The sequence below is a fragment of the Coturnix japonica genome, chromosome 10 (assembly GCF_054131305.1).
Source record: "Coturnix japonica strain WE chromosome 10, WE-NBRP24, whole genome shotgun sequence".
NCBI classification, from domain to species: Eukaryota; Metazoa; Chordata; class Aves; order Galliformes; family Phasianidae; genus Coturnix; species Coturnix japonica.
In genome coordinates, this window is record NC_140672.1 from 10,006,257 (window position 1) to 10,019,369 (window position 13,113).

General features: G+C 50.8%; 2 protein-coding genes across 2 annotated transcripts; both read left to right on the forward strand.

Annotated features, from left to right (window-relative positions):
* Positions 1-1,918: 1,918 nt before the first annotated feature.
* LOC146759282 (inositol 1,4,5-trisphosphate receptor-interacting protein-like 1) lies at positions 1,919-4,033 on the forward strand. Its single transcript, XM_085510278.1, has 2 exons — positions 1,919-2,488; positions 2,525-4,033. The coding sequence occupies exons 1-2, from the start codon at positions 1,919-1,921 to the stop codon at positions 3,686-3,688; spliced, it is 1,734 nt and encodes a 577-aa protein (XP_085366404.1). The 3' UTR covers positions 3,689-4,033.
* A 6,250-nt stretch (positions 4,034-10,283) lies between these two features.
* On the forward strand, positions 10,284-12,201 carry LOC146759283 (inositol 1,4,5-trisphosphate receptor-interacting protein-like 1). Its single transcript, XM_085510279.1, has 2 exons — positions 10,284-10,853; positions 10,890-12,201. The coding sequence occupies exons 1-2, from the start codon at positions 10,284-10,286 to the stop codon at positions 12,051-12,053; spliced, it is 1,734 nt and encodes a 577-aa protein (XP_085366405.1). The 3' UTR covers positions 12,054-12,201.
* Positions 12,202-13,113: the final 912 nt, after the last annotated feature.

A 13,113-nucleotide genomic window follows, 5' to 3' on the forward strand; every position in this document is an offset into this window, starting at 1 on the left:
CTTCCTAACAACTTGCTGTCATGTGCAAAATTATTGAGGGTGCACTGGATAGATGCATAATGCAAGGGGCTTTGACTGGTTTGCCTACAGAGGAACCCACATTGGTGATTCTCTGAGCAGCAGCAGCAAAGCCTCACATGTGGAGGCTGACCAGATTGCAGAAGGGGAACAGGATACAAACAGTTTGAGGAGCTGCTTCACTGACATTTCCAACACTGTTTTGGTAAAGGCCTTCGCTAAGCACAGTGACCTGAGATAAGCACAGAGTCAAGTTTAACATGCCTGAGAGGAGGATCTGGAGAGGAGGATGTCAGAAGTGCTCCAGTGTTACCATGATGACTGGCTTCCCACTTGCCCCCCATTGTAGTTGCACTGCTTGGCACTGGAAGGCACCAGCCTGGAGCTCCGGCTGCAAGGCTCCGCCAAATGCAGGAAACAACAGACACCCAGAGACTGGTGAAGTACAGAAATCTGAATGCTGAATTCGGATTCAGGAAAGATTAGGTCCTGTTTCACTGGGTTACACAGCTTCTGTTGGTTAATAATATTTATTGATATCCTTGTTACCGGAAACAGAGAAGAAGAGCGATTATCTTCTGTGGAGAAACCTACACTAGGGAACCTGCTGTAGCAGGGGATTTGGTCTAGGGGATCTCGTGAGGTTCAAATGACTTCCAACCCTGTTGATCTGGGATCTCCCCTGGCTTCAGGAGGTGACTCTGGCCTTACCTCCCAGAAGTCAATACAGCCATGGCTGGGAGCCTTGTGCTGCAGGCAGCAAGGTATGCAGGTGAAGCACAGCTGGTCTGACAGCTGCCATCACGCTCCTGTCCTACAGGGCTGTCTCCTTACCTACCAGACCACTCTGTGCCTGCAGGGCTGCCTTGGTTCAACACCCACAGGCTCCCAGCCAAGCCTTTCTCTGTTGGCCTTTGAGAAATATTCCTGCCTCGTGCACATGTGATTTTGCAACATGGGGTAGACAGCAGTTGCTCCTGCTGTTTTCTCTACAGCATAAGCTCACCCAAAGGAGCCAGAGCCCATGCAGCTGAAGAGGCTGCTGCACATGTGGGCATCCTAATCATCATTGTTAGAGCCCCTTTGAGCTGCTTGGATCGAGCCATCTGGCCTTTTGCTCAGAGGACGTTCAGACCACCGGTGGCTGAGGGAGCAATCAGCAAAGGGCTGTGTGATGTCAGGTGCTGAGACTTTGACATGACCGGCACTGATCTTCAGCTTTGTTCCCTCTGTGGCATTTCAGCACTAAAATGAGTTTCTGCATATGCTGCAAATTCTTATGTTTCCTCAGGAGCAGTAGTTTTGATTTTCCTTTTCTGTCCAAATGATTTTCCAGGGACAGTGTGTTTGGAACATAACCTGTGGGGTGGCACATGAGGAGCACAGCATCCATGGGAAATACCACCCCATTTTATTTTAAAGAAAGGCCCGGGCAGCTCCCACCTGCTTAGTAAAGAGCGTCCCCAGGAGCTCTGTCCAGAGATATGCCTCCAAATTGAGGCAGTGCCGTGGCTCAGTGGCCATGTGCCCACCCTGGGCAGCTGAGAAGGGTGGAGTCGGGCAGCCCATTTGTGACATCAGCAGGAATGCATTGCATCACAACGCAGGGGATGGGTTTAGGGCCACAGGCAGGCAGCGCTGCTGCATTTTTGACCTGGGCCAATGGTGAGTGCAGCAGCAGGGGAAGGTCGGGCTGGACGAGGGATGTGGTGCAAACACCGGCCCCTGTGGGAGCACCACGGGCAGTGCTTGGAACTGTCCCTGCCAGCACTGGCCTCGGTCCCTGCTGCCACCCAGCTCCCTCGTACCCACTGCTCCTACCTGAGCACAGGGCCATGCGGCTCCTGGCCCCGCTCCCTCCCAGCCCCACTGAGCCCCTCTCTCCCATCTCTTGCAGATCATGGCTTTGGTGTTTGTTCTCGCATTGTTGGTGCGGGCGCTAAGTGTCAGTGTCAATACTGATGTGCTCATGCTCGAGAACGTGCAGCGGCGCGAGGTTGATCTGCAAAAGCACATGATACCTCCGCAGCACGAGATTGAGCAGAGGAATGAGCAGCAGAGCTGGGTGGACATGTCATCTCTGCTCTTTGCTCTGCTGGATTACTGGAAGATCTGGTTCAATGTGGGGCTGATTCTGTTGCTCCTTTGGAACATGGTGCAGTCCATACAAATGAGCCAGCATGATGAAAGCAGCAGTGAAAATGACAGCTCCAGTGGCGAGGAGGAGGCATCGGGGGCGGAGCAAGAGGAAGAGGAAGAGGTGGAAGAGGTTGAACAGGAGGAACATCAGGAGGAACAGGTGGAACAGCAGGTGCAGGAGGAAGAGGAACAGGTGGAACAGGAGGAACAGCAGGTGCAGGAGGAACAGGAACGGGTGCAGGAGGAACAGGTGGAACAGGAGGAACAGCAGGTGCAGGAGGAGCAGGTGGAACAGGGCGGACAGCAGGAGCAGGTAGAACAGCAGGAGCAGGTGGAATTGGTGGAAAAGGAGGAACAGGAAGAAGAGGAGGATGACGAGGAAGAAGACTTCAAAGATTCAGCACTGACAAAATTTCTCACAAGGCGTGCCCTGGAAAAGGTGGAAGGAAGGGCCACCAGGTGCCCTATAGTGGAGGAGCTGATGGACCAGCTCGTGCAGACCTTCAGATTCATCTGGTCCAACAGCTTCTTCCCGGTGCTGCAGCCCGCCATTGGGGTGGGCAGTGCCTTTGAAGGCTGGAGTCCCCGGGAGTGGGACAATGTGTACTGCCTGCTCGTGCCCATAGAGCCTCCCCCCGGGCACACCTTCCTCCTGGAGCTGGGAGATGAAGGGCACGGGCTGGCAAGGAACTCCCGCGTCCGCGTGGAGCTTCAGTGCATGTGCCAAAGGGAGAAGCAGCTGGGGAATGTGCTGTGCTTCCTCCACCACCATGAGGAAGAGCTGAGCCAAAATCAGGACCCCAGCCTGCTACAGACTCTCTGCACTGACTCCTACCTGGATGTGGAGAGAACTGTCACCTGGTTCACCGCACAGGTGGCAGCAATCTGGAAGACCACCCACCACGCGCACGCCTACAGCCTGAAGGTGCTGCCTTCCAGACGCTCCTGCAAGCTCCAGCTGACAGAAGCCTCCAGCGGGGAAAAAGTCCTCGTCGAGCTGCTGTTCGGGGTGCAGCAAGAATACTCGGACATCTACCTGACCAGCCAGAACACAGACGCCGGCTTTACACCCAGCACAACATGGCCACAGAGCTGCGCTGTGGCAGAAAAGAAGTTCTTCCAGCACACGGCCAGGAGTACCGGACAGGACAGCTCCCACCTGCACTGCCTGACGTTGCTTGCCAGCATCTTAGTGGGCATGGGCTTTTCCACCTATGTCATCAAGACTCTTGTCCTCCACACTTTGGCCATCATCCCTTTGAAGAAGTGGCGCAGGAAGTATTTCCTGAATCGGATGGAGAATCTCCTGCGGTACCTGCGCTTCTGCCTGGATGAGAAATGCCTGAACCACTTCTTCCTTGGCAGCAAGTCGGTGCACAGCACGATTGTCCTGCCGCAGTCCTTCCGATCCGCCAAGCCGCTCAACCTCTTCCAGCACCTGGAGGAGGACCCGGACGCCCACTCCATAGCGCTGCGTGAGTTCAGGGAGCTGAAAGATCGCTACATCAGACTGCTGCTGTTCGGACGCTGAGAGAGACCTTTGTCCGAACCCTTCTCTTGTTTTGGCTGCAAGCTCACATCCTGTGAGCAATAAGACTCTGAGACCTATTTAGGAGGCCAGAGGTGGCTGTTTCCTTGTGGCAGTCAGTGTCACGTTGGAGAGAGCTTACCAGTGGAAGATCCGGCCTGTGACCAAATGACTCCATCTTGGTATGGGAGATCTGGGGATGGAACCATTGTATCTTGTGAAGGCAAGATGCAAACAGATGCTTCCCTGCTCCCTCTGACAACCATCTCTACTGAAGATCAACATCTGAACTACGAGTCATGCTGGAAACCCAGTGGTGACTAATTCTCTCTTGCTTTCTACAAAGACTCTTTGCTTTTATTTCCTATCTCTTTTCTATCACCCGACTTCCCTTCCCCATTTCCCTAAACAACAACAACTTTTAATAAACTCTTATAAACTATATATCCTGTTGTGTCACAATCTCGCCGTCGTGTGTACGTATATTGAAAGAATATAGAGGCCACTAAGATGGTCAGGGTGCTGGAGCAGCTCTCCTGTGAGAAATGGTTGAGGGAACTGGGCTTGTTTAGCTTAGAGAAGGCTCTGGGGAGATCTCGTTGTGGCCTTGCAGTACTTCAAGGGAGCGTATACAGAGGAGGAATTGCTGTGTCACGGTGTTATCTAGATCAATCTATGTCTGTGACGGGGAGGGGCAGTAGGCTCCTGTTCCCCCTGGCTCCCAGCGTATAGGAAGGGAAAATAAGAAAGGGGTAGGGAGATGGGAGCTGGACTCAAGGAAACAAACAGAGAAGTGGCAACGATCTAAGGAGGAAAACTTACTATTTTACTAATTACAATCTAATGGAAATTGAGGCTAATAAGCCAAGTAAAATAAAAGGGAAAGAGAGAGAGAGGTTTTCCGAAGACCGAGAAGCCTACTTTGAAACTGAAGGTGCCACGGCTTGGAAGCACACCCAGACTCGCTACCAGGCAGTTTGAGAGAGAGACAGCATCACTTCCGTGATGTGTTTCCCTCTCTGACTGTGAGACCCTCTGGGACATGTAGTTGTTCTCTGTGCTCTATATGATGTTATGATGTGGAATACCAATAGAAAAATGTACAAAACCATGACATTGTGAGGGTGGGCAGTGATAGGACAAGGGGGAATGGCTTTAAATTCAGACAGGGAAAGTTTAGGTTGGATCTTAGGAGGAAGTTTTTCACTCAGAGGCTGGTGACGCACTGGAACGGGTTGCCCAAGGAGGCTGTGGATGCCCCATCCCTGCAGGCATTCAAGGCCAGGCTGGATGTGGCTCTGGGCAGCCTGGGCTTCTGGTTGGTGACCCTGCACACAGCAGGGGGTTGGGACTGGATGAGCACTGTGGACCTTTGCAACCCCGGCCATTTCATGATTGTATGATGGGTGACATAAATCGCTGTCTGATTATTGTTGCAATATGCTTCTTTTCATGTGCTCTTAACCAAATACTGCTGGTGTTGCCCTGGGTGTCCTGTTTGGGGTCGTATCCTGGTAGATGCTTTACGAATACAAATGGTGCATAAAGGCCTGTATAGTTCATTAGGACCAGATCTCATGTCCATCGATAGCAGTATTATATAGAAATAATATACCTTTACATATATAAAAATGATAGACCTTTCAGAAGGGTATATAAATGCAGCACAGTGGACAAACATATATTACTCTGTCCACCTGTTTGACAAAAATGTATATATTATTTTATACCCTGAAGCAGGGGTTTTAATATTCCTTCAACAATATTTTGATATAATCATCAGTGACTATAACTGCTCTGCTCTGGATCTTCTTGTCATCTTTCTAAATGTCTGCTCCATTTTTTCATCATGTTGGACCAAAAATATAGCGTGGTGATGAACTACACAGGTCTGTTTTGTGCTGTAGATGCTTAGCCCTGGAAGTTTATCAGTAAATAAGAGAGATGAAAAATCCACTTTAGAGAGAGGATTAGGTAAAAAATTCAGCTTCTTGAAAGTAATCTGAGAGGTACTACTGACGTATTCGCCAATTAACCTGACTTATCCCAGGACTTCAACTGTCCCGGGGAGAGAGACACAAACATGGATGCCATCATGTCTTCTCTCAATATATTGCTCTGTCACACACCTTATATGCCATCCTAAATCCTGCGCAGACACGTACACCCGCTACGCAAAACCCAATGCACGCAAGAGAACCTATACACACACCTACCTAAACCCGCAGCCCACTAACTCTTAACCTACAGGCCTAACTCAGCTATTCTAGAACACTCCATCTACTCAGAACTACTGTATGCACTCATAAATCCTCGCAAAGACAACTTAGCACCCCAACATACTACAGAACTCTGTGATCAGTGGGAGGTTGGCACAGGTTTGCTGTTAAAAATGGCACTTTCTGCCCTTCTGTGTCCATGGGCTCCTGAAGGATTTGTAAATCCTTGTGCTAAAGGTGGATGAGGCTTGCACATCTCCTGCCACCTGATTATTACCTGTGCAGATGGAACATATCTCTGGGTTCTGCCTGCAGGTAGCAAGGACAGAGCAATCCCACATGGACAGGGACTTGCCAAGGTATAGCTGAAAGCAGGTGGTAGATAAGATGAATTGCCTTCCAGCAATTTGCAACCAGAACGAGGAGAAATTTCATATGATAGTGAGCTGCAGTTCCTCCTATCAAACCTGACCTGGTGCTAAGCCTTCTAACAGCTATTGTCTCGGACCATTTAGAAGAGAGAGTCCCATTCAGCATTTCCTGTCCCTGCTGTTACCTGGAGGTTTTTTGCTGTGCTCTCACTGCTCCTTTCCATGCTGATCTTTGGGATGCTGCATTGCTGCAGCATCACTGAGGAGCAGTTAGAGAATCACAGAATCATCATCATAGACTCATAGGATGGCTGGGGCTGAACAGTACCACAATGATCATCTAATTCCATCGCTGGTGGCACCGCAAAGATGAAAGGAAGAGGCTTTGTGTTATAGGAGCATTGCCATGCAGTGCTGATTGCCTATAGGGTTTCAAGCAAGGAAACACCAAAATAATAGATCAGAGCACCCATGATTTTGTGTTGTGTTCACGACAGTATTTGGCCCCTTATTTGCTATGGTGAGTTTCATTTGCTGGAAACCTTCATCTCTCTTTTAAATGATCATTCTTTGGTTTGAATCAAGCTTTAAATGGGAGTCAGTGAATGCGCTCCTGGATTTCTGTATGTGTTTGCCCGGTGGGATAGGTTGTAGTTAAGTGAAATGCATGGTGTAAGCAAAGAGAAATTGCTGTATGCAAACCATAATTTTTGCGTACTTACTGTTTGGAGTGCTGATGAAAGGGATGTATCACAGCATTTTTATCATGTCGGCTGCTCTCCCTGTCTCACTGCCTGAAGGGTGGCAAAGGGCCCCTTTCATCTGGAGGATTATGAGGCCATCATGGTAAACAGCAACACCTGGTTGGGTTGACCTTGTTGGAGCTTTCATCTTTTGTTCGAAGTTTTGAAGTGTTCCTTGTGGTTCTTTTGTTCCCCGAGTCATGACTTGATGTTTAGCGAGATCAGGGAGGAGCAGCTTCTTGCTGGAGTCATTAATGTGGATGGGGAGGGGAGAAGACAGTGGCCAGCTGAGTGCTTCCAGAGTCCCAAGGTTGGGGATGGCCCTACAGGTTTGGAGCTCAGTTCTGGCTGCACAGAGGGTGCCTGGATCTCTGCTTCTGCTGCTTTCACCCCAACAAATGCTCCTTAAGAATGAAATGCAACATGCCGCTTGGCTTCATACCTCTTAATCCCAGAACAGGAGTCCATCCACAAGCGGATGAGAGAAACTGACAACAAAGGACTTAGCAAAGAGACACTGACAGAGTCAGTGGGCAGTGCTGCCAGTTTCTGCCTGCACTTGTAACCAACCACCCAGCCTTGCCACCATCACACTGGCTTCCTGAGCTCATTCATTTACTCTGGGGGGTGCCTGCAGGGCCTGGAGCGTGCAGGAGTGGAACGGGAGGCTGTCCATGAGGCACTGTGCTCGGGGGGATTTCCCTGGCTGGACCATTGCATGTTCTCTGCCTTGCAGCCTCTGAATGCAGACAGAGCCGGATCCTGGTGGGCGAATGCCAAAGAAATCTCTTAGTTGGTAGCCGAGTCTCATACTTGCCTTTATGATATTCTTTTAACATCAAAGTAAGATTCATATATAAAGCAGAGCACCCAAGAATATATCTCTAGTAATGGTGACAGTGAAATGTCATTTTTGGATGGAATGTTTTTATTTCCCTTCCTTTTTAGTCTCACCTTTTTTAGTTTTCTATCCACTGATTTTGCCCAGAATTTCCAGCCTGTGGAAATATATTCCCGTGTTTATTTAGCACTGCTGCTTTTCCTGCGCTAGCAGTATGGATTTAGACATTGGCTCATCCTTTATGCAGTTCAGAGAATGACTTCAGGAAAAGTCCTAATCCAGCAAAGGTGGATTCTTCAATAAGGAAAAATACAGCTCAGATTGCAAGAATAAAGATGGAATGGGTCTTTGCTGTGTTCTGCCTCTTCCAAGCATGTAAGATTTTTCACTCAGGGGTGGTGACCCCAGCACTTGCTCTTGTTGAACCTCATCCCATTGGCCCCAGCCTATTGATCAGCCTGTCCTGGTCTCTCTGTGGGGCCTGTTTACCCTAAGGCAGATCAGCACTTCCTAACAACTTGCTGTCATGTGCAAAATTATTGAGGGTGCACTGGATAGATGCATAATGCAAGGGGCTTTGACTGGTTTGCCTACAGAGGAACCCACATTGGTGATTCTCTGAGCAGCAGCAGCAAAGCCTCACATGTGGAGGCTGACCAGATTGCAGAAGGGGAACAGGATACAAACAGTTTGAGGAGCTGCTTCACTGACATTTCCAACACTGTTTTGGTAAAGGCCTTCGCTAAGCACAGTGACCTGAGATAAGCACAGAGTCAAGTTTAACATGCCTGAGAGGAGGATCTGGAGAGGAGGATGTCAGAAGTGCTCCAGTGTTACCATGATGACTGGCTTCCCACTTGCCCCCCATTGTAGTTGCACTGCTTGGCACTGGAAGGCACCAGCCTGGAGCTCCGGCTGCAAGGCTCCGCCAAATGCAGGAAACAACAGACACCCAGAGACTGGTGAAGTACAGAAATCTGAATGCTGAATTCGGATTCAGGAAAGATTAGGTCCTGTTTCACTGGGTTACACAGCTTCTGTTGGTTAATAATATTTATTGATATCCTTGTTACCGGAAACAGAGAAGAAGAGCGATTATCTTCTGTGGAGAAACCTACACTAGGGAACCTGCTGTAGCAGGGGATTTGGTCTAGGGGATCTCGTGAGGTTCAAATGACTTCCAACCCTGTTGATCTGGGATCTCCCCTGGCTTCAGGAGGTGACTCTGGCCTTACCTCCCAGAAGTCAATACAGCCATGGCTGGGAGCCTTGTGCTGCAGGCAGCAAGGTATGCAGGTGAAGCACAGCTGGTCTGACAGCTGCCATCACGCTCCTGTCCTACAGGGCTGTCTCCTTACCTACCAGACCACTCTGTGCCTGCAGGGCTGCCTTGGTTCAACACCCACAGGCTCCCAGCCAAGCCTTTCTCTGTTGGCCTTTGAGAAATATTCCTGCCTCGTGCACATGTGATTTTGCAACATGGGGTAGACAGCAGTTGCTCCTGCTGTTTTCTCTACAGCATAAGCTCACCCAAAGGAGCCAGAGCCCATGCAGCTGAAGAGGCTGCTGCACATGTGGGCATCCTAATCATCATTGTTAGAGCCCCTTTGAGCTGCTTGGATCGAGCCATCTGGCCTTTTGCTCAGAGGACGTTCAGACCACCGGTGGCTGAGGGAGCAATCAGCAAAGGGCTGTGTGATGTCAGGTGCTGAGACTTTGACATGACCGGCACTGATCTTCAGCTTTGTTCCCTCTGTGGCATTTCAGCACTAAAATGAGTTTCTGCATATGCTGCAAATTCTTATGTTTCCTCAGGAGCAGTAGTTTTGATTTTCCTTTTCTGTCCAAATGATTTTCCAGGGACAGTGTGTTTGGAACATAACCTGTGGGGTGGCACATGAGGAGCACAGCATCCATGGGAAATACCACCCCATTTTATTTTAAAGAAAGGCCCGGGCAGCTCCCACCTGCTTAGTAAAGAGCGTCCCCAGGAGCTCTGTCCAGAGATATGCCTCCAAATTGAGGCAGTGCCGTGGCTCAGTGGCCATGTGCCCACCCTGGGCAGCTGAGAAGGGTGGAGTCGGGCAGCCCATTTGTGACATCAGCAGGAATGCATTGCATCACAACGCAGGGGATGGGTTTAGGGCCACAGGCAGGCAGCGCTGCTGCATTTTTGACCTGGGCCAATGGTGAGTGCAGCAGCAGGGGAAGGTCGGGCTGGACGAGGGATGTGGTGCAAACACCGGCCCCTCTGGGAGCACCACGGGCAGTGCTTGGAACTGTCCCTGCCAGCACTGGCCTCGGTCCCTGCTGCCACCCAGCTCCCTCGTACCCACTGCTCCTACCTGAGCACAGGGCCATGCGGCTCCTGGCCCCGCTCCCTCCCAGCCCCACTGAGCCCCTCTCTCCCATCTCTTGCAGATCATGGCTTTGGTGTTTGTTCTCGCATTGTTGGTGCGGGCGCTAAGTGTCAGTGTCAATACTGATGTGCTCATGCTCGAGAACGTGCAGCGGCGCGAGGTTGATCTGCAAAAGCACATGATACCTCCGCAGCACGAGATTGAGCAGAGGAATGAGCAGCAGAGCTGGGTGGACATGTCATCTCTGCTCTTTGCTCTGCTGGATTACTGGAAGATCTGGTTCAATGTGGGGCTGATTCTGTTGCTCCTTTGGAACATGGTGCAGTCCATACAAATGAGCCAGCATGATGAAAGCAGCAGTGAAAATGACAGCTCCAGTGGCGAGGAGGAGGCATCGGGGGCGGAGCAAGAGGAAGAGGAAGAGGTGGAAGAGGTTGAACAGGAGGAACATCAGGAGGAACAGGTGGAACAGCAGGTGCAGGAGGAAGAGGAACAGGTGGAACAGGAGGAACAGCAGGTGCAGGAGGAACAGGAACGAGTGCAGGAGGAACAGGTGGAACAGGAGGAACAGCAGGTGCAGGAGGAGCAGGTGGAACAGGGCGGACAGCAGGAGCAGGTAGAACAGCAGGAGCAGGTGGAATTGGTGGAAAAGGAGGAACAGGAAGAAGAGGAGGATGACGAGGAAGAAGACTTCAAAGATTCAGCACTGACAAAATTTCTCACAAGGCGTGCCCTGGAAAAGGTGGAAGGAAGGGCCACCAGGTGCCCTATAGTGGAGGAGCTGATGGACCAGCTCGTGCAGACCTTCAGATTCATCTGGTCCAACAGCTTCTTCCCGGTGCTGCAGCCCGCCATTGGGGTGGGCAGTGCCTTTGAAGGCTGGAGTCCCCGGGAGTGGGACAATGTGTACTGCCTGCTCGTGCCCATAGAGCCTCCCCCCGGGCACACCTTCCTCCTGGAGCTGGGAGATGAAGGGCACGGGCTGGCAAGGAACTCCCGCGTCCGCGTGGAGCTTCAGTGCATGTGCCAAAGGGAGAAGCAGCTGGGGAATGTGCTGTGCTTCCTCCACCACCATGAGGAAGAGCTGAGCCAAAATCAGGACCCCAGCCTGCTACAGACTCTCTGCACTGACTCCTACCTGGATGTGGAGAGAACTGTCACCTGGTTCACCGCACAGGTGGCAGCAATCTGGAAGACCACCCACCACGCGCACGCCTACAACCTGAAGGTGCTGCCTTCCAGACGCTCCTGCAAGCTCCAGCTGACAGAAGTCTCCAGCGGGGAAAAAGTCCTCGTCGAGCTGCTGTTCGGGGTGCAGCAAGAATACTCGGACATCTACCTGACCAGCCAGAACACAGACGCCGGCTTTACACCCAGCACAACATGGCCACAGAGCTGCGCTGTGGCAGAAAAGAAGTTCTTCCAGCACACGGCCAGGAGTACCGGACAGGACAGCTCCCACCTGCACTGCCTGACGTTGCTTGCCAGCATCTTAGTGGGCATGGGCTTTTCCACCTATGTCATCAAGACTCTTGTCCTCCACACTTTGGCCATCATCCCTTTGAAGAAGTGGCGCAGGAAGTATTTCCTGAATCGGATGGAGAATCTCCTGCGGTACCTGCGCTTCTGCCTGGATGAGAAATGCCTGAACCACTTCTTCCTTGGCAGCAAGTCGGTGCACAGCACGATTGTCCTGCCGCAGTCCTTCCGATCCGCCAAGCCGCTCAACCTCTTCCAGCACCTGGAGGAGGACCCGGACGCCCACTCCATAGCGCTGCGTGAGTTCAGGGAGCTGAAAGATCGCTACATCAGACTGCTGCTGTTCGGACGCTGAGAGAGACCTTTGTCCGAACCCTTCTCTTGTTTTGGCTGCAAGCTCACATCCTGTGAGCAATAAGACTCTGAGACCTATTTAGGAGGCCAGAGGTGGCTGTTTCCTTGTGGCAGTCAGTGTCACGTTGGAGAGAGCTTACCAGTGGAAGATCCGGCCTGTGACCAAATGACTCCATCTTGGTATGGGAGATCTGGGGATGGAACCATTGTATCTTGTGAAGGCAAGATGCAAACAGATGCTTCCCTGCTCCCTCTGACGACCATCTCTACTGAAGATCAACATCTGAACTACGAGTCATGCTGGAAACCCAGTGGTGACTAATTCTCTCTTGCTTTCTACAAAGACTCTTTGCTTTTATTTCCTATCTCTTTTCTATCACCCGACTTCCCTTCCCCATTTCCCTAAACAACAACAACTTTTAATAAACTCTTATAAACTATATATCCTGTTGTGTCACAATCTCGCCGTCGTGTGTACGTATATTGAAAGAATATAGAGGCCACTAAGATGGTCAGGGTGCTGGAGCAGCTCTCCTGTGAGAAATGGTTGAGGGAACTGGGCTTGTTTAGCTTAGAGAAGGCTCTGGGGAGATCTCGTTGTGGCCTTGCAGTACTTCAAGGGAGCGTATACAGAGGAGGAATTGCTGTGTCACGGTGTTATCTAGATCAATCTATGTCTGTGACGGGGAGGGGCAGTAGGCTCCTGTTCCCCCTGGCTCCCAGCGTATAGGAAGGGAAAATAAGAAAGGGGTAGGGAGATGGGAGCTGGACTCAAGGAAACAAACAGAGAAGTGGCAACGATCTAAGGAGGAAAACTTACTATTTTACTAATTACAATCTAATGGAAATTGAGGCTAATAAGCCAAGTAAAATAAAAGGGAAAGAGAGAGAGAGGTTTTCCGAAGACCGAGAAGCCTACTTTGAAACTGAAGGTGCCACGGCTTGGAAGCACACCCAGACTCGCTACCAGGCAGTTTGAGAGAGAGACAGCATCACTTCCGTGATGTGTTTCCCTCTCTGACTGTGAGACCCTCTGGGACATGTAGTTGTTCTCTGTGCTC